This window comes from Elephantulus edwardii, unplaced genomic scaffold, assembly GCF_000299155.1.
Source record: "Elephantulus edwardii isolate Elephantulus edwardi_28Jun2011 unplaced genomic scaffold, EleEdw1.0 scaffold00001, whole genome shotgun sequence".
NCBI lineage: Eukaryota > Metazoa > Chordata > Mammalia > Macroscelidea > Macroscelididae > Elephantulus > Elephantulus edwardii.
In genome coordinates, this window is record NW_006399751.1 from 43,154,478 (window position 1) to 43,176,305 (window position 21,828).

Sequence of the window (21,828 nt, forward strand, 5' to 3'; positions counted from 1 at the left end):
GGAGAGGAAGACCCTCTATGAGGTGGATTGATTCAGTGACTGGGATAATTGGGATGGGAGTGTCAGAGACAGTGCTATTGGCACAGGACAGGGAGGAGTTTAGGGCTGTTGTACATAGGGTCGCTATGAGTCACAAGCGACTCGACGGCACATAACAACAACAACAACATATTGTTGTTGCATTCCATTCAGACAGAACCAACTCATAGCTGATCTTCCAGCTAGTTTTCAGAGGCAGTAATCTCATAGGAGAATGGTCCATTTTCTCCTACAGAGGAGCTGGTAAATTCGAACCATGTGCCTTTGGGTTGACAGTACAACTCCTTACCATCAGGCTACCAGAGCTCCAAATACATAGATAATATTGTTGTTATGTGCCCTCCAGTTGCTTAAGACTCATAGTGACTCTATGTACAACAGCAAGACTCATAGTGACTCTATGTACAACAGCCGTAGACCCTGCTTTATCCTGTGCCAGTATTATTGTCTCTGACACTCCTACCCTCATTACCCCAGTCACTGAATCAATCCATCTCACAGAGATATAGATAGTAAGGATAGGGATAAGGATCAGGATAGGAATTCGGTTTGGAAGCTCTGGTGGCCTAGTGGTAAGGAGCTGCGCTGCCATTCCAAAGCCCTGTGGTTCAAATCCACCAGGTTCTGTTTGGAAGAAAGAGTGACGGGTTCCCCTTTTTCAGTTAAACTGCCTCTGAAAACCCACTGGAGAGTCAGCTATGAGTTGGTTCCTCCTCAAGGCTTCACAACAAGTATCGCTATGTCCACGTCCACGCAGTGATTTTTTCCTGTCCTAGGTTGGGAGGCAGTACAGTGAGTGTGCCACTTCCCAACTGGAGGCTCCTTGCTGTTTCCTAGCCTGTAAAATGAGGTGTATGACTGTTCATCTCTAATAGGGTTGTTGTGAGGGTTCATTAAGTAATGCAGTGCTTAGAACAGTCCCTGTGCAGAGTTCATGCTAAACTAAGTACTAGCTATGTTTGTCTGCTAGAGTGAAAGCTGAATTCTGAGTCAAATGATCTTAGATGAGCACAAGCCTCTCAATGTCTGAATTATATGCCCTTCAGAGCTCTTGATAACACCTGTTTGTTTGTTTGTTGGTTGTTGTTGTTGTTAATATGAGTTTTGCTTTGTAATTGACAAAGTAACTTCTCTTCTAGCAATGGGTGGATTACAACCTAAAATGGAATCCAGACGATTATGGTGGTGTGAAAAAAATCCACATTCCCTCGGAGAAGATCTGGCGCCCAGACCTTGTTCTCTACAATAAGTAAGAACCCAAGGCCCGAGGCCGAGGGCAGCGAGGGTCCACGGGGACCCCTGAGCCCAATGCCGGTGAAGGGCTGCAGCTCAGATGCCCCTCACCACCCTCAACATGAAATAACTGCAGACACCCGGAGCCGAGTGTGCAGACATGCTCGCTCCTGGTGCCATATGGTGTCGTGTGTTAGAACAGACACAATCATCGGAGCCAAATTTCAGCAGGGTGGTGGGGTGGGGGACATTTAATCCCTGAGAGCTCCTGAAGGGTGTGTGGCAACCCTCCAAGGAAACCAAGCTGGATTAATGGAGCTCGTTGGCATGAAGCGTCCTTCCTCCCCAGTCGGGGCGCCTCCTGGGTGGTTCCTGCGCGCTCAGGCCTGGCCTCAGGCGCTCCCACTGCCCTGCTCCATGGCCAACTGCGTGCTGGGGAATTAGAATGCGATTCAAGATGCCCCGCTCTAATGACACATTCATTATCATATGCCCTTCATTTGTCAGGGAATGCTCCTTTCCAAGAGCAGCCTTCCTGGGCGGGCGCACTGGATGCGGGCCTGGAGGATTTATGGCCTGACATTAGACGACATGTGTCTGGGCGGGGAACAGCCGTGCACATCCGGGAAGGCGGGAGGCGGCAGAAAATGACACCCCAGCTTTGATTTTCCACCACCTGTCTTCCACTTATCCCCAGAATTCAAATCCTGAGCCAAATTACCCGATCATTTGTGTAACCTTTTCAGAGAAATATGCTGAAGGGCCTGAGTGCCTTGTGTTACTTCCCCCGCCAGATCAGAATTTGAGGGGAGCAATTAAAGTCCTCTGAGTCTTTGGACACATAGCACCCTGATGAGAGAATCCCATTTCAACTCCACACATGAACAGGCAATCTAAGGTCTACCACGGAGCCCCAGGGAGATGGCAAACAGCTAATACTTTCAGCAGCTAACTGAAGGGTTGGCAGTCCAAGCCACCCAGACGAAGCTGGGAAGAAAGGCCTGGCTATCTGCCTTTAAAAACTCAACTGTGGAAAACCCTGGATAAAACTATGGATAAAAGTTCTCTTGTTACACAAGGACACTACATGACTCAGAATCAGCTCTGTGGCAACTCAGTAAGGCCCTCTATGGGCTCCTTTCGGAATTCTGGTGGCCTAGTGGGTAGAGGATTGCCCTGCCAATCCAAAGGTGGGTGGTTTGGATCCACTAACTGCTCCAGTGGAGAGAGATGGGCAGTCTCCTTCCATGTGATTTACAGCTCCTGAAAATCTACTGGAGGGTCAGAGAATTCCAACAGTAGAACTACCCAAAGGTAGGCAGTTCAAATCCACCAACAGCTCAGAGGGTGAAAGATGGACAATCTCTTCCCATGTGATTTACAACCTCTGAAAAACCCACTGGAGGGTCAGATATGAGTCAATTCAGGCTCAGTTGGAATCAAGAATGCCATATAGTTTTCTAGTTAAAAGGGCTCCACTCAGGCCGAAAGGGAAAGTCTTTTGGAGGGGCGGGGAACAATCTCTTTTCTTTTAAGGTGAAGGTCCCCCAAATCCCACAGAGACAGAACTCAGCCTCCTCACTGGACAGCTGTTTTAATACTCTGCACTCTGCCAAGTCCCCAAACACAGGCTGTTTACAGGGAATGAAAATATTCCCAAAGGGGACCTGCAGGCATAATGCAGCTACCTCTGGGGAAAAAAAGAAGAATGATTGTTAAAATATGAAAATATTTTTTAAAAAATTATCGGTGAGCTCTGGTGGCCTAGTGGCAAGAATCTGCACTGCAATCCCAGAGGTGCGCAGTTCCAATCCACCAGATACTCTGCTGGAGAAGGAGGGATAGTCTCCTCCTGTACCAGTCAGATCTGATTTGACACTACACACAAAAGAATAATAAAATAATTTTTTTAATCACCTAAATTTTGTGTCTAAAAAAAATTCCAGCTTCTAAAAATCTGGAAATGTTACATTAAAAAAAAAAAACCCACAACCAATCCCAAAACTCTGGATTTACAGTTTTTTATGAAGAATCCAAATATATGGCCATGTGAGGCCTCTGCTCCTGATAGACACAGTGGGCAGAGCTGAGTGGTGACCCTCTCTTCAGGCCTCACCCATTTGGCCTTGGAGCCACCTCAGTCTGTGACCTCACCATGTAGTTGTAAATAATTCTCCTGGAGATAAGAGACCAATCCTTTAATCTGACAATCACAGCAAGGAGCCACTGATTTTGAAAGGTTTCAGATCAAAGCCAAGAACCACAGTAGTAACAGTTCTCAGAGTCTATTGTGTGTGGGGCTACTCAGCTAGGGGAGTAGTACTGGGGGTTGGGTTCGGGGTTTATATGGGGTCATTGCAGTGGCTTATTGGTGCATGAAGTTTCTGGTCTTGGGAAACTGGTACTTGGGAATGTCCTGACATAGGATTTCTGAGTTCTGATTTCAGAAAAATGTCCTGACATAGGGTTTTCTGAGTCCTGGTTTCAGAAAATGTCCTGACATAGGATTTTTGAGTTGAGCTTCAACCTCCATTTTGATTTTTAGCCTAACAGATTTTACCAGGCATTCTTATTCTCTCCCCCTCCCCCCCAGTCAGTTCTAAAGTATATTGGGGAAAGGAAGAATGAAGATCAACGATACAAATAAATGCTACTGAAAATTGGAGAGAGAAAAATATGGATGCAGTGGACCAGTGGATCATTGACTCTTGGGTTTTTATTTTTGTTTTATAATGTAGATTCTCAGATTCTCCCTCCAGAAAGTCTGAATCAGGGTGAAAGTGGTGCCCAGGATAATTTTATTTTCCTCCTCAGCAAGTATCCCAGTGATTCTTATTGTCACACAAATTTCAGAAGCATTGTGATAGAAATCCTCACTGCCCAGAAGCATCTATAATTAGCACCTGAATAATTAACAGCTGTCTCCTGTTAACTTCCCTGAGCAGAACTGAAGGCTCATCTGTCACTTGAAGCCATGTTTCTCTTTCATCCCAATTGTAGTGCAGATGGTGACTTTGCCATTGTCAAGTTTACCAAGGTGCTCCTGGACTACACGGGCCACATCACGTGGACGCCTCCAGCCATCTTTAAGAGCTACTGTGAGATCATCGTCACCCACTTTCCCTTTGACGAGCAGAACTGCAGCATGAAGCTGGGGACCTGGACCTATGATGGCTCGGTAGTGGCCATCAATGCGGTACGTGGTGGTCAAGTGTGATAAGGACAGTTCAAGAAAGCTATTATTCTGATCTTTAACTTCTGTCTCTGTGGAACCATGGACCCTTAGTACCAGTTAGAACCAGGTTTTCAAACGGTTTCATTCAGTTTGACCCCCTACTGAGAATTTGCATTTCCAGAAATAGTCCACATGGAGTTTCAGTGCCAGCCCCAAAGATGCTTCTTATGGTGGTTCAGAGCCAGCAGTGTCCTGTGGGGGACAGATATATAGTCTCCTCTCGTGGATTCTACAACAGCAGAAACCCAGTGGAGGGTCAGCCAAGAGTCAGTTCTGATCCAACAGCAATGTGTTCGAGTTTTGATCTGGACTCAGAATTGAGAGCTTTGCAAAATTCCCAGGTGATTCATACATGCATGTAGGAGTCACCCTGACGATCATTTTGAACTATAGATTCTGACTCAGTATATCTGGGATGGAGCTGGAATGAACCAGTTAGATGTCCTGGTTAAAGCTTTGAGGACTTTTTAGTTCATTGGTTTTCCTTTGGTTGGGAAGTTGTCAGTACACAGACCTTGGGAACTTAAATGAATGTCCAATGTCCAAGCAGAGACCCAAGTGTGCTTGATTGAATCAGTGTGGGGGTGAGCTAGGGCCTAAAGTGAGTGCATGGGATTTGAGGGACAGATCAAACACAAACATGATCACAAGATGGCACTGTTTCCTGGGACCCAGGTTTGGAAAGATCTGCTTGCTGAAGTCCTTGAAGCAGCAATAGCTCCAGGAGGCAAGAAGTGCAGGGTCTGCTGGAGTCAGGGGCAAGGTTGATGCCAAAGGAGAGGTGGGAGGCAGAGGAGAAGGGGTGTGCATTTAGACAACGTCCTTTAGCAAAGGCGGAGCATCTGAGAGCTCTTCAGAGCTCTCTAAAGGGCAGTAGCCGCTTGGGGTCTTCATGATGGCAGGACTTGTCTGCCTGGGGCCACTACAGGAGTCCCCAGAGTGTACAAAAGTGTCACTCTTTGACTGTCAACCAAAAAGCTGAAGTCCACTTAGAAGTGCCTTGGAAGGAAGGCCTGGCAATTCAATTTGGAAAAATCAGCCATTGAGAACTCTGTGGAACACAGGTCTGCCTTGGTGCACGTGGGGTCACCACAAGGGGGAATTGACTCAGTGGTAATGACTTCTAGGCATCAGCAGATAGTTGGGTGCCATTTTGAGGGGTCTGTGAAAGCAGGTGGCTCTGAGTGACTACAACTTTGTTTATTTGGGGTACTTTCATGACAACTTGTTGTTGAGTACTGTTGAGTCAGAACTGACTCATAGCTGACCCTCTGGTGGGTTTTCAGAGGCAGTAAATCTCACAGGAGGAGGCTTCCCATCATTAGATGTGTAAAAATGTCAAGTTTGGCAAGGGAGGGTTTTGGGGCCTTCAAGAAATACCCTGAGGCCATCTTGGTTCACTTATGCAACAGGGCATCAATTATTCAGTTTCAAAATCTTCCACATGACTTGCCTGTGTACCCAAAATACAGAACCCTGATAGTCCAAATTCCTCTATTTTATTATGAAAGGATTGTAAGCCACCTTCCAGGCCAGTGACTGGAGGCTATTGCTTCACCCCAGCTGGCTAGGAAACCTGGCATCTTCTCAGGGTGACTTGGCTGGGCTTTCACAACCTCCTTCCACCCTCGCAGGAAAGTGACCAGCCTGATCTGAGCAACTTCATGGAAAGTGGGGAGTGGGTGATCAAGGAGGCCCGGGGCTGGAAGCACTGGGTGTTCTACGCCTGCTGCCCCACCACGCCCTACCTGGACATCACCTACCACTTCGTCATGCAGCGGCTGCCTCTCTACTTCATTGTCAATGTCATCATCCCCTGCCTGCTCTTCTCCTTCCTCACCGGCCTGGTTTTCTACCTGCCCACGGACTCAGGTGGGTGCAGTTGCTATGACGACCGCTGCTGACACTGATGGATCGTGTGCCGCTATGTTGGGAAAATCCCAGAAAGAAAGGCAGGCTAACAGAAAAATACGTGCAGCAGAGCCAAGTCCTCATCCCTGCGAAGGGAGGTGCCATTTGCCGCGTGGCCGTGAGCAGCAGTGGGGTCACTGGGGCTGGAAGTCTCAGCCGGGCAGGGACACACAGCAGGCAGAGGTGAACGTGACCTGACAGAGGCTCACGGGTGGCACAGTCTAGTTAACATTCACTCGCTCTAGCGGTGCAGTCTGTAAGGAGCTGCCCTGCCAACCCGAAGGATGCACCTCTCTGGTGGTTCAGAGCCACCGACAGCTTTTCTGGAGAAAGGCAGGCAGTTTCCCGTCATGTGATTTATAGTCTCAGAAGCCCGGAGGAAGGGCAGCTATGAGTCCGTTTCCACTCAAGAGCAATGAGTGCGTTAGCACAGGGGGAGACTCGGAACGACACCAGGGGTTCGTGTGCTTGATTGCTAGCTTACCAAAAGGTCCGCTCAGATGCCGCTTCTGAGGCCTCTTGGAAGAAAGGCGTGTTCGACTTCAAGTATCAGCCTCTGAAAACCCTGTGGAGGGCAGGTCTATCTTGACACACAAGGAGATGATGAGTTGGAGTCAATTTGACAGCAGTTGGTTAAGATAAACAAGCGTTAATCATTTATACCTGTTTGCTGAATGCCCACTTTGCTCTTAGAGAAAAGTGCTGGAGCAGTCGTGAGGTCATAGATGCTCAGTTAGGGAAGCCTTCTTCTGAAGTCCTTTCCTATACACTGATTAATCCAGGCCCTGCCTCTTACTGCCTGAAGAGCTCTTGTCCATTTTCTGTTTTCCATGTGGCAGCAGCTTTATACATGAGACCAAGTAGCAATTCTTGCTCTGATATCAACCTGGATAACTTATTTATAGAAAGATAAATACACAAAACTACACAAACTTGTCAGAATGGCTACAAATCATCCTTTGCTGGAACAAAGAGATGCAAACAACCAAAGTGTCCATCAACAGTCATATAGGTAGAGAAACTATGCTACACTCACATATGGAGGATTGTGCCGTGCTAAAGAATTATCGAGAGTTGGTGAAAGATTGCATAGCATGGATAAACCTAGAGCAAAGCATGCTGGTGACATAAGTGAGGCCCAACAGGACAACTGTGGTAAAATTCACTATTTTCAAAAGTTAAAAGTTTACACACACACAGAATCAATCTTGGAGGCTAATAGACTGAGAAGCGAGTAAGATGGTAATAAAAGTTAATAAATAAGTTGGTGAGGAGAATGGCAATACACAATAAGGAGGTAATCAAAGGTTATCATTAATTAACTACACAGATCAATTCTTGTTGATGTTATAAAAGAACACATCTAAATGGAAAACCAATATGATTTGTAAACTTCCAAATTAAAAATGTTATTTAAAAAGAAAATATGAAAACAGCATAAAGTTGAAAGAATTTTAGCTTAGAAATTATTTTGGACAGTAATCAGAGGTGTGGATGCTGGGCATGGTGCAGGGTTCAGATCTGTTGTCGCTGTAAGTCACTGCTGACAGAAGACACATAGCAGCAGCAACCACAACAACACTGTTATTGTTAAGGATCCTCGTAGCACAATAGTTAAGTGTTTGACTACCAACTCAAAAGTTGGTGGTTCAAGCCTGCCTAATGAAACTCTAGCAAGGCAGAAAGAAAAAAAAAAGATTAAAGGAGAAGAAAACTTGATATGGAATGATGCTATTCTATCACATGAGGTCACTGAGTAAAAAAAAAAAAAATCACCAACTACAGCATGATTATGGTTAGTCAGAAAATATCACTTAAAAGATATTTTATGTTTGAAGTCTTTCCCAGGCAAGCCAGTAGCATTGATTTCTCCATATCTCGAATCTACTTCTGTTCAAACAGCGTACTTCATTTCCTGCCTTGGTTTGTGTGTTAGCTTTGGCGTCACAGAGCATCAGATGCTTGAAGGGCAGGAATGTGCTGTGCTCATCTTTCATGGCAGCCCCAAGGCTGAATAAGCGAATGCAGTTGGATTAGAAAAAGCAGGGCTTTGGCAGTAGTGGAGGAGGAGGAACATTCGAGGAGGACTGTAAAGAGGCCAAGCTCGATGCCTGTGTTCTCAAGACGGCCACGTTGTCCCCATGCCTCACTGCATGGAGGATGGAGGGCTAGCTCCATCTTTCCTGGGCTGTTTGCTAAATCCCTTTGAAGCCCCACTGGGGCAGGATGGAACACAGGACATTGTACAAGTGACAGTGCCACTCAGAGCTTGGTGATCAATGGCTTCAAACTGTCCCCCAAATGGGTCATCAGTGGAAGACTTTCCTGGTATTTCCCAGGGTGAGTGGTACATGAGCTCAAAAATTACCAAACACAGACATCTGTGGAGCAGGAAGGGCTTTTTTTTTTTTTTTTAAAGAATAAAAGTTGTTAACAAGATGGGAAATGGGAGGGGTTCCTAATTACTTACTGGTTACAAAGCTCCATCGGAGGGTTTTCCAAGGACAAAACCAGCATGACAAGCCCAAGGAAATCCTCTCCCACAAGTCTTCTACTGTATCTAAAACGGGCAACACCCCACAAAAAGTACCCCTGCCCTGGTGCCATACTTGCTCAACTAATAATACTTTGAATATTCTTCACCTAGAAATTATAGAGCTTGAAGAAAAGAGATGGATGTGGACGGAATCTGTGTTCCTTTAATATGAGATTTTGATGAAAGTTTACAGATCAAATACGTTTTCCATTCAACAGTCCACACACATATTGTTTTGTGACATTGATTACAGTCCCACAATGTATTAGGATTCTTCCCATTTCCTCCTTATTTTTCCCATTTCCACTGATCCTTTCTTCTCCTTTTCTTCTTTCTGAGCCTTATCACTGGGCAAATGGTGCCTTTTTGGTCCTATGTGGCTTATTGTTCTAAGGAATTCCTACTTCATAGGAATATTAATGTTATGAGCTATTATGTGCATTGTCCTATATACTGTTTGATTGAAGGATGATCCTTTGGGATAAATTCAATTCTAGACCTGAAGAGTGACCATTCTCTCTCAGACCAGTAAGCCTGGTCTTTTTTATGATTTTTAAGCTTTGTTGCATTATCATTTATGTTACATTTTATCATTTATGTTAGTACTTATATGATTTATTGTTGTGTGTCATCAAGTTGACACTCTAGTGGGTTTTCAGAGTCAGTGATCACAGGGGAGGAGATTGCCCATCCTCCTCCTGCAGAGCAGCTAGGGGATTTGATCCACGTGCCTTTAGGATTGCAGCACTGATTCTTACCACTAGACTACCAGAGCGCTTATATAATACATGAAAACATATGGTCCATCTGCATCAGCAATGGTTGGAGAGCTTCCCGTCTATGTCTAAGCAACAGGAAGCCCAGGCTACAGTTTAGTTTTGTGAAACTCCCTTCATTCTTCTGCAGAAGGAGACTTTGTTGACCCAGGTGTCATCCCCAGGAATCCCTTTGATCCTTGGATTCTGCCAAGACATGGAATTCTGAGGCTTGAGATGAAGCAGCTCCTTCCTGCTTGGCCGCCTCTCGTGGAAACACTTGCCATTTGCCCCAGCAGAGCTGAAGTTTCAAGGTCACTAAGGATACTGTGTAGAAAAGAGACTCTAGAATACTGTTGTGAGAACATGCCGGTCACATTCCTGTCCCCTGTGGCTCCGGGTGATGCGTGGTCGTCTTCTCTTCCCAGGAGAGAAGATGACTCTGAGCATCTCCGTCCTGCTGTCCTTGACCGTGTTCCTTCTGGTCATCGTGGAGCTGATCCCGTCCACCTCCAGCGCGGTGCCCCTGATCGGGAAATACATGCTGTTCACCATGGTGTTCGTCATTGCGTCCATCATCATCACCGTCATCGTCATCAACACGCACCACCGCTCGCCCAGCACTCACGTCATGCCTGAGTGGGTGCGGAAGGTGAGGGGGCCCTGTGCGCTGCACGCAGGGCAGAGTTCCCTTTAGGGGGTGTGGGGCTCTGCCTTGAAATGGACAGTTAGACAGGCTTGATAGCATGCACTTGTGTACTTTGTTCCAGGGTAGTCATGACCTCACAGTGTTCAATTAAAACCAGAGAATCAGAATTAATGGTTACAATGTTAGTTCGGTGGTTAGAGACCAAGTCTTCAGAGTTCTTTTTCACCTTGAATGATAGGTTTCAGGAGGAGGCTTAAATGATCAAACTTGGCAGAGGTTTCACATAGCTGAGGTCTAAGGTCAGTGGTCCAAGAGTCTCTAGACTCTTAGTGTTTACCTTTTCTCAGTGGGAAGACAGAAATTTAGACTTTTTATGTCTGTTGCTCATAGAGTTTCTTTGATTCAGCACCTTTTTAAAATTAAAATGTGCTGTTCCTGAGATTTCTATGTATTTATCTCTTAATGAGGGAGTTCTGGCAGCCTAGTGGTAAGAAACTGTGCTGCAATCTCTAAGGCATGTGGTTTGAATCCACCAGCTGCTCAGAGGGAGGACAATCTCTTCCACTGAGATTAAACAGTCTCTGAAAACCTGCTGGAGGTCAGCTATGAGTCAGTTCCAACTCGATGGCACACCAACGCGCTCTTGAGACTTCTATGTATACATCTCTTATGAACAATCTGCTTCTTTTTTATCTAGTAGAATTATCTACTGAAAACCAGAAAAATAGTTCAATTAGAAATGGAACTAGATGGAATCTCGATAAGAGAGTGTCAGTGTCAAAAAGTGAGTTTGATAAAGAGCATAGTCCGGAATGTTTATGTTATTGCCATCAGCTGCTCCATGGGAGAAGGATGGGCAGTCTCCTCCTGTGCCATTAACTACCTCTGAAAACCTGTTGGAGGGTCAGCTATAGGTCAGTTCCAAGTCAATGACACACAACAACAACAATATGTAATATCTCACAATATAAAACTTCAATGAAATACCAAACTCCAGGGTCTTTGGCACAGAATGTAATAGATCTGTCCAGAATTGAGAACTACTGCTTGTGATGTGTTCTTTTTGTGGGCAAGTAATAGCCCCCTGCTTCTGTAATTAATGTCTCCTGGGCAACTCCTAGCAATACCTATGTTGAGTTTCTTCAGGAACAAGAAATAGAAGAAAACAATCCAGCAATTTTGTGAGGTTGGAAACCTGTATATTTTAGGAGAGAAGGATCCTTTTCACTACATAACCTGGCCAACACATTTCTGGGGGGGTGGGGGGGGGGGGAATTTGTGCCTGGAGCTTGAAAATGCCTGACTCTTGAAGCTTGAGCTTCACCCTTTACTTGTGAATCCAAAATTTGCACACAGGCTCCCTCCTGTGGCGACCTTCTCACATTACAGAATCACGGTTAATGATAGTAGTTTGCTCTACCCCAGGATGTGGGTGGGTGGAGACATCTTTGAGAAAAACTAGTAGAGGCCTCTTAGTTTCAAGACAAGGATGTTGGGGCCTAGGGATATATAGCTAATTTTAAAAACTAAACAACAAAAAGCCCCAGACAAAACCCAAACCAGAAATAACAGAACTTGATGTTTTGCCCCAGGCAAAAATTCTCACACATAGATTTCTTTCTTTTTAAATCTTAGGTTTTTATCGACACTATTCCAAATATCATGTTTTTCTCCACAATGAAAAGGCCATCCAGGGAAAAACAAGAAAGGAAGATATTTTCGGAAGACATTGATATTTCTGACATTTCTGGGAAGCCTGGGCCTCCACCCATGGGCTTCCACTCACCTCTCATCAAACACCCTGAAGTGAAGAGCGCCATCGAGGGCGTCAAGTACATCGCAGAGACCATGAAGTCAGACCAGGAGTCCAACAACGTAAGCTTCCTACTCTAATTCCGCATCTCCGGGCCGAGACCGTCAAATGCAAACGCGCAGGCAGATGGGTTTGGCTTGGTGGGTGGGAGACCTCTAGACCACCTTAGTAGGTCGTTACATTTAGAATAATTCTTTCCTGCGCTGCAATCCTGAAGGCACGCAGTTCGAACCCACCAGATGCTCTGCTGGAGGAGAGGCAATCTCCTCCTGTACCAGTTGGATCTGATTCGACCACACACACACACACACACACACACACACACATGCACATAAAATAAAATTTTAAAAATCAGAATAGTTCTTTCAAAACATAAAAACCATGGGGGGCACAAATGGTTAATACACTTGGCTGCTAACCAAAAATTTGGGCAGAGTTCACCAAACAACAGCCTAAAGGTCAATTCATAGGAATACTCATAACATATGAGGAACATGATGGACTGCAAAGGTCATTATGAGGCAAACTTGACTCCTAGGCAACTGTTTCTATTATCCACCCGCGGTTGTTGAGGATGTGGATGGAGGTGGTGGATACAAAGGCCTATAGATGATGCAAATGAGTTCTAATGACCTAGTGGATAAGGAGTTTCACTGCCAACCCAAAGAAACATGGTTCAAATCTACCAGCCACTCTGTGGGAGAAATATGGTCAATCTCTTCCAGTGTGATTCACAGCTTTGGAAAACTTGCTGGAGGATCAGATATGAATTGGTTCCACCTCTATAGTACACAGCAACAACAACAACAGATGATGCCTGGCGTGAGTATTAGGAGACCTGTTCCAGAAATTCTGTCTAACACCCTTCTTTCTCAGGCGGCTGAGGAATGGAAATATGTGGCGATGGTGATGGATCACATCCTCCTTGGCGTCTTCATGCTGGTCTGCATCATTGGAACCCTGGCTGTGTTTGCGGGTCGCCTCATTGAATTGAATCAGCAAGGATGAGCTTAAAGCTGAGCTGGGCCTCTGCCCGGGGTCTAACCAGAGCAGAAGGAAAAGAGGAAGAGTTGTCCGCGCATCTGAGAGGTTCTCATTCTGCAACCATTTCATTTTCTGTGCTTAGTGTTAAGATTGGGACTCGTGTTTATGTAAGGAGTGGTCTCAGTGTGTTTCCCACTGCTGCTCCCTTCCCTCCTGTGTGCCTCCCTGGAGAGTGAGCCTTTAAAATAAATGAAGCTGTTGATTTCCAATACCATCTGGAGGATTTCAACCCACGAAGATAACTTGAGTTTGAGGTTTATTGTCTTTTACTTGATTATGGTGCTAGCTTTGTGCTCACTAGGAAAGTCGTACCTTCCAGTACCAAAGAGATACAGCAGCTGGTTTAGAGACAGAAACAGTAGAAAGGAAGCAGTATGTTCCAGAATGACCACTGAAATACAAATTGCACTGAAACTCCATGCTTTAAAGTACAATTCTAGAACTGGGAGGCGAGGGAAGAGTTTACCGGTATAAACATGGCACCTGGATATGAAGTCCCGTATTTGAAGAATAGAAATAGAGCCCAGTTAGAGGGAGCTCTGGTGGCCTAGTGGTAAGAACCTGCAATCCTTAATGTACACAGTTCGAATCTGCCAGCTGCCCTGAGGGAGAAGGATGAGCAGTCTCCTCTTGTGGGATTAACTGTTTCTGAAAACTTGCTGGAGGGTCAGCAGGTTGATTCTGACCCAATGGTACACAACAACAATAGTATGTACCAAATGTGAGGTCCAGGCACTAGAGTGCATTTGCAAATGAGAACAAAGAGGTGAGCTCTGGTGGCCTAGTGGCAGGAAACTGCACTGCAATCCCAGAGGTGCGCGGTTCAAATCCACCAGATGCTCTGCTGAAGAAGGAGGAACAATTGCCTCCTGTACCAGTCAGATCCAATTTGACGGTACACACACACACACACACAAAAAGAGAGAACAAAGAATCTCAAGGAGGTTACATTCATTTCCTGCATTGCTAAGTAGAAGAGTTAAGATGTAGATCCTGACCTTGACATTTCAAAGCAGATGTGGCCGCATCTGTGTATTGGCTCCCCTCTCTCAGGCCACCCGTCGCTTGAGTCGGGCTATTCTATAACTCTGGTGCATGTTGCCTAGATCTTCTGTCCAGTATCAGCCATCTTTCTGCCTTCCCAGTTAAACTTTCTGCTTTTCTCCTCAAGTCCTTGCCTTAATCATACTTGGGGTTGAAGTGCTATAAAGAAAACCAGAAATTTATGCATTCATTGTTACCGTTATTAAAATTCTAGAGGAGTAGGAGAGAAAGTGATTTCTTTTCTCCATAGTAACTGTCAAGCCATTCTCACAACCTAGTTCACCACAGAACCAAAAGCTGTCCAGGTCTGGACTCAGAAATGACCTTCAGATCACATCTGACCCATGTTGACACCAGTGGGCAGCAGTGGGTGGCCATGAGGCAATCTGCTCGGCCCAGGGGTTTCCATCTACTTCTTCACGGGATTTCCCAACACACACCAAGGGAGGGCCAAGGGGCTTCATTCAAAATACACAGTCCCTGAGTTGTGGACGAGATCCATTCCTAAGTGTGTTTTTAAATTGAATTCTTGGGTAAAACAGAACAGAGCAGGGAGTGCTGTTTACTGTTTAGTGCAGGACAAGACTCAAAGCCTTTTTAATTATTTAAAAACTGCATTGCAGCAAGTGATGGGATGGGACGAGTTTGCTGTGTGCAGGGGTTGTTTTGGGGAGCTCTGGTGGCTTATTGGTAAGGAAGTGTGCTGCTAACTAAAAACTCTGCAGTCTGAATCCACCAGCAGCTTTGAGGAGAAAGGTTTATGTTATTGCCATCAGCTGCTCCATGGGAGAAGGATTGGCAATTGCCTCCGTATGATTTACTGCCTCTGAAGACCTGCAGGAGAGCCAGCTGGTTCTGATTCAACAGTATAGAGCAACAAGAAGTGGTTGGTTCAATTGTTTCAAAGCGAGTTGGAACCCAGCTACATATAACAAAAAGCTTTAATGTCTTGATTCCCCCCTTGCCCCATTGTTGTCTTCCAGGACTAACTATAGACTTTGAGAAGGGACTTAAAAGTTGCTTCACCCAACCCCACTGGGTTAGTAAGGACACTGAGCCTCCGAAAATGACCTCTGTTGGGTTCTGGAGCAAGTTAGTGACAAGCCAGTTCACTCAACTCCTGCTGTATCCATTGCATAAAAAATCTCATTTCCCCCCTAAAAGTGAAGCTCACTGTGCTTTGTTTCCTAAGACAACGATAACAAAATGCCACAAACTGAGTGACCTATACGTCAGAGATTGCTTGTCTCACAGTTGAAAGACTACCAGTCCCCAACTAGTGCATCAGCAGATCCAGAATCCGTCAGCCCTGAGGCAGAGCCTTCCTGTCCTCTGGCTGCTGGTAACTCAGGTGTTTGTTAGCACCCAGATGCCTCTTTCCATAGCAATCTCCTCCCTGTGTGTCTCTACCCCTTCTTCTCTTTTATGAGGACAACATTCTCATTAGATCTGGAGTCATCGCCCTCAACACAACTTTATATTACCTCAGCTTTCAAAGACCCTACTCTAAAAAAAGGTCATGCTGACAGATATTGTTGTTAGGTGACGAGGAGTCTACCAGGACTCATAGAGACTCTATAACTAACAGGTCTGAACCTTGTCCTATCCTCTACCAACCTCACAATATCTGACATACTTGAGCCCATTGCTTCAGTCACCATGTCAATCCATCTGGTTGAGGGCCTTCCTCTCTTTTGCTGACCTTTCCAAACATGATGTCCCTTTCTATATAGAATAGCCTGTCCTAACAACATGTCCAAAGTGTGTGAAATGACACTTCACCATCCTTGCCTTTAAGAACACTCTGGCTGCACTTCCTCTAAGACTTATCTGTTTGTGGTTATCTTTTGCCAGTCCATGGAATATTCAGTACTCTCCTCAAACAACACAGCTCAAAGGTATCAATTCTTCTCCTGTTGTCCTTATTCATTATCCTTATTCAATATCCAAATTACTGAGGAGCAATGATGCCAGATTAAAGACTAAGGTGTACCTGATTAAGGCCATGGTCTTTTCAATCCCTTAGATGCATCTGAGATCTAGACAGATAAGGGGTATTCAAATATCAACACAGCTTTTTAGGGAACACAATTCAATCCCTAACACCCTCCACTGTGCTCCCTATTCACTTTCTGATGCTGGAAATCAGCAAGGTTGCTCCCAAGTAAAGACAGCAATGTTACTATTTGAACTTCATCAGCTCACAGACCTACTCCCAGCTAGATTCCCATCTTTGGAATCTTTCTCCTTAGTTGGAAGGAACCCTGATGGCAAAATGTGTCATGTGTTGGGCATAATATGTTAAACCAAAAGATTGTTGGTCCAAATCTACCAGCTGCTCTGTGGGAGAAAGATAAGCTGTATCCTCACATAGAAACCTACTTCCTCGGAATCCCAGTGGACAGTCACCAGGAGTCAGGCTCAGTGACAGTGCACTTGGTCTTGGGAGGTGTTTGATTCCTTAGTTGGAACTTGGTTGAGGTAGGAAGGGAGCCATGGGGACTCACACCATGTCTTCAGATTAGAGGTATTTATTGAGGGCTTTGCCTTGGAAGGTCTTATTGCATGTGCCTTAACAGAGGAGTATGTCCTGACAATAAGACGATTTCTCAAGAAATAAGGAATACCCCAAGGAGGTGACAAGATGAGTAGGTTTGGGTGGATGTGGGTAGACAGTCCTTTTCAGACAGAAAATGGAAGTGGTAATTATTTAGCACCCAAATCCTTCTTGGTTTTGGTTTTTTATTCATAGATTAACTTCTACTGTGTTTATATGACTTTATCTTATGTATCTGTTTATTAACATGCCATTAACCTTTTCCGTCTGAAAACATGCAGATTTCTAGGAGAAGCAGTTCAGTGAGCACATCTTGCAGTGAGTTCAGTCTTATATCTCTGAAGACGCCTACTCTGACTCTGACCAACTTGCCTGGTTAAAACCTTAACTGGCAAAAGCTTCCAGAAAACAGCCCCAGATCCTCCCTGCTGGGCTCCTCACCATGTGTTCTGGACCTAGTAAGTACTGGCGAGGTCTGACTCACTTATTGTAGATATGTGGAGTTTATCATTCAAAATGGCTTTCCTAGCCATGTGTATGGGTGGAAATAGGGCATGTTAGCCTATCCCCCAGAGAACTGGCTAGTCTCACCAAATTGCAAGGAGATTGGTTGGTTTCTCCATTAAATTGAGCAATTTCAGCCACAATGAGACTCTCTCATCAGCAGCAAAGATTAGTTGGCATTCCGGGTACTACCCTTCAGCACCAGACATTCTGTGCCAGCTCCCCTTACAGCAGCAGCAGCCATGGCTGAACCAGAGAACAGCATGAGATGGAGCTACCGTGGGACTGCTACCCCCCACAGACAAAACCAGAGCTAAGCTAAAAGCCTTTGCCCAAGTCTGTTGGACAACTGGGGGACAGGGGGCTGGAGGTGACAGCCAATACTGGCAGGACTGAGAACTTCATAACAGGCCCAAAGTCACAAGGCTCGAGGTTGAGGTGCCTGCAAGCATATTTTGGAAGCTGTCCTGATTGAGTGACTGTATTCAGATAGTGACCTGAATTATAGCCTTTTGCCTTCACAGTAAGTTCTGTGTGGTCTGTGAGCTAAACCTCTTTACAAACACTCCTGCAGGACCTAGGAGGGGATGGAGTACCTATTGTAGTTGTTGTGTAGCATGAAGGTAGACTGACTCAGCTGACCCTCAAGCAAGTTTTCCAAAGCAGAATCTCATGGGAGGAGATCGTTCATCTTTCTCCACAGAGCAACTCGTGGATTTCAGCCACACACCTTTAGGTTAACAGCACAGCTCCTCACCACTAAGCCCCAGACCTCCCTACTTATGAGGGGCCTACAAATAGCTGCTGAATTGAGTTTCTTCCCCACTACATTTTGTTTAAGCTTTACTTGGATTTAAACAAAATTATCTAATGTGTTTGGACTACTTTTAACTAAATACAGGTGTTCTATTGGTTCTAAATGGACCAAATCCACCTTGTCAGGGGTGTCCTGGTGGCACAGAGGTGAAAGAACTCAGGTGCTAACCAGAAGCTGAGGTTTGAGCCCAGCAGCCGCTCCAGAAGAAAGAGATGAGGCGCTCAGTGTCTCCAAAGACTCATGGGCTTGGAGGCCCTGTGGGCTGTTCTACTCTGTCCTGCAGTTTGCTATGGGTCAGAATCCATTCAGTGGTAGTGGATATTTTACAGGCAATATTGTTGTTGTTGTGTATTGTAGAGTTGGAACTGACCCATACACTGATCCTCTGGTGGGTTTTCAGAGGCAGTTAATCACCCGAGAGGAGATTGCCCATCCTTTTCTCCTGGAGCAGCTTGTGATCTTGAACTGTGGCATTGGGAATTGCAGTGCAGCTTCTTGCCACTAGGCCACCCAAGCTCCCGGACAATATTAGTATTTATTATGTGTCAGGCACTGTTCTGAATACTTTGTAAGTGATCTCTTTCATCCTCAGAACAGCCCTATGGGGTAAGAGCCACCATTATCTTTATTGTCTTCATCTCTGTGTTACTGAAACAGAGATGTGGAAAGGACAAGAATCATGCCCAAGACCACAGAGCCAGAAAGAGCTTAGGTGGGGTTTAAGCCAGGCTTTCTGAGACCAAGATCTTAACAACCTGCTACCCTGTGACTTAATGTGGCTTCAAGCCAGTTCATTTCAGTTTAACCCCTCTGCGGAGAATTTTTATTTCCACACCAGATATACTGGATCAGAATCTACGTTTTAATAAGATCCCACAGTGATTCTTACAGATCTATCTGTGATTTCAGGCTGAAATAGAATTAACTAGTCTGAAGCCCTGAGATTTAATAACTAACTACCCATCTTGTCAGGTGTGAGTGAGTTGTTTTTTGACTATCAGTGACTCCCTGTGATGCAGTAGAACTGTCCGGCAGGGTTCTCTAGGTTAGAGGTGAACAGCCAGCCTTTCTCCCAGAGCCACTGGATGGATCTGAACCACCAATCTCTCGATTAGTAGCTGAGTGCTTCACCAGTGTGCCAAAAGGACTTCCCCCCCCCCCACAGGAGTGTTTTAGTTATGTAGTTACATAGTAGCTGTGATGGAAATATCACAAGTGGATGGCTTTAACAACATAAAATATAACAAACCTTACCACTTGGGAGACTTCTTGTTCAGTGCTGTCAAGTCAAGTATGACTTATGGAAATCCTATGAACAAAAGATCTGGACCAGGGAGCTCTGGTGGCCTACTGGCAAGAAGCTGCACTGCAGTCCCAGAGGTATGGGGTTCGAGTGCACCAGATGCTTTGCTGGAGAAGGAGGGACAATCTCCTCCTGTACCAGTCAAATCTGATTTGATGGTACACACACCAAAAATTAAAATAAAATAAAATAAAATAAAGAAAAAGATCTGGACCCTGTTCTATCCTGCGCCATCCTCACATTTCCTGACATTCACGAGCCCGTTGCAGCAGTCACCATGTCATTCCTTCTGTTTGAGGGTCTTCCTCCCCTTCGCCGACCCTCCACCCTTCCCAGCATCATGTCGTGCTCCAAGGATCATGCCTGAAGAATGAGAGGAGAAGCCTCATCATTCTTGCCTCCGAAGAGCACTCTGGCTGCAGCCTCTGTTTGTTCTCTTGGCCATCCACGGGATGTTCAGCAGTCTTTAGGACACTAAAGTCCAAAGCACTCCCCTCACAGAGAAGGCCTCCTCTCTCCCCTGACTCTGAAGGAAGGTCTGAGCCTATCAGGAGAGCCTCTTTTCAGCCTTGTTGGCAAGCAGGCCTCTCTCTGGCCCTTCAGCCTCATGGCCACTTGGCCTGTCTCTGCTTTGCTCAGATAAGTTTTACCAACCTCTATAGGTCAGCCGATATGTGGTCAGAGGTCCGCCACTCTGCGAGGAAGCTCCTGCCCAAAAGCACTTGGCTCTTTCATTGAGTGGGTGATTTTCCACACAGATTCATATTGTTCTCTGCTACCATTTCTAGCCACCTTGCCCTATCTGTGGGGCCATAGCCCCCTCACCCTCTCCTTTGGTCCTAGGAGATTCTCAGTGACTGGACTAAGGTTGTGTTTGGCTCCATCTCTTCAGAGTCTTCCCTGTGGTATTGAAGCCCCTCCCTCAGTTTGCTTTTCTATTTCTATCCCCTCATGAGATAAGAGGTGTGGCTTAAGAATGTGACTTGAGTAAAAGTGGTAAGCCTGGTGCCTTAAGAGGAGAGACAACTTATTCCCGATGGGACCAATATTTCCAGGCACAGAGGGTAGACTTAGAACACATCTTAAAATGCAGGACAGTGACATCAAATCACAAAACAGAGGACAACCGCAGGACACTGAGAATCCAGCCAAGTAGACGCATATTCAGGGAGGATACAATTCAATCCAAACCAACCAACCACCCACCCATAAACAAATGGGAGCTCATGATGCTCATGCCTTAGTAAGCCTCGTTTTCTTCACCCTTTGTCATTTCTATGTGGCTGTGACTTTTTCTAAACATGAGAGGTGAGCATACAGCTGACTGGTCCCAGGCTCAGAAAGTGAACCAAGGCAACAATACAAGGTGGTGTACAAACACGGACATTCAGAGTTTGTCTGGTTATATCGATGACAGAAAGCTATGATTTGTTATTCCAAAAAGAATCCTGTATAATGAAGTAATTTCAGAAGGACCAAAAGGATTCTTTCTTCCTATACATTATTGTTGTTGTTATGTACCATTATGAGTCACCTGCAACTCATAGCGACTCTATGGGCAACAGCTCTGAAGCCTGCCCTGTCCTGAGCCAGTCTCACTGATTCCAACACTCCTACCCTCATTGCCCCAGTTACCATAACAATCCATCTCCTCCAAGGCCTTCCTTTCCTGTGCTGTTCCTCCACCCTTCCAAGAATGTGTCCTTCTCCAGGGATGGGTCCCTCTTGGCCACATGCCCAAAGTATGTAAGACAGAGTTTCAAAATCCTAGCCTGCAAGGAGAAACTTGGTTTCACTTTCTCTAAGACAGTTCTATTTATTTTCTTGGTGGTCCATGGTATGTTCAAGACCCTTCTCGAGCACCACAACTCAAAGGCATCAACTCTTCTTCCTTCCTCCTTAGTCTTTGTCCAGCTCTCTGATGCATAGCAATTCATTGCGAAGATCATGGCCTGGATCAAGCACATGTTAGTCTCTAGACATTGTTGCTTCTCAGTACTCTGGAGAGGTCCCTGACAGCAGAGTTACTAATTTCTTAGCAAAGATTCTGTTTGGCTGTAAACTAGGGAAATGTTCTTTCCCTTTAAGTTCTGTGCCTAAAAACACATCAATTTTCCATTTTCTTTAGTAATACATATTTAAATTATGTGCTACATTGTCATTTATAAGGAAGGTCTATTTTTAAGTAATGACAAAACATGCTTTATTTGATAGAAGTAATGTTTCTGAAAAATAACATGTAGATTAAAATTTGGTAATTCATTATTAAAAAGTATACAGTACTAGAGGACTTGTAATGGGGAAAGTCATGTAACGAATCCTCTAATAAATCAAGAAATACATTAAAATCCTATAATTGCTTGTTAATCACTCCTGAAGCTCTGATTA

General features: G+C 45.2%; 1 protein-coding gene across 1 annotated transcript in view; it reads left to right on the forward strand.

Annotated features, from left to right (window-relative positions):
• Nucleotides 1–13,246, forward strand: part of CHRNA1 (cholinergic receptor, nicotinic, alpha 1 (muscle)) — a 35,003-nt gene extending 21,757 nt beyond the window's left edge. The window contains exons 4-9 of the mRNA XM_006878818.1: nucleotides 1,179–1,288; nucleotides 4,273–4,468; nucleotides 6,142–6,379; nucleotides 10,138–10,361; nucleotides 11,994–12,233; nucleotides 13,048–13,246. Coding sequence (XP_006878880.1) covers nucleotides 1,179–1,288; nucleotides 4,273–4,468; nucleotides 6,142–6,379; nucleotides 10,138–10,361; nucleotides 11,994–12,233; nucleotides 13,048–13,179 — 1,140 coding nt within the window. The 3' untranslated portion in view covers nucleotides 13,180–13,246. The remainder of the gene's footprint in view (nucleotides 1–1,178; nucleotides 1,289–4,272; nucleotides 4,469–6,141; nucleotides 6,380–10,137; nucleotides 10,362–11,993; nucleotides 12,234–13,047) is intronic.
• Nucleotides 13,247–21,828: the final 8,582 nt, after the last annotated feature.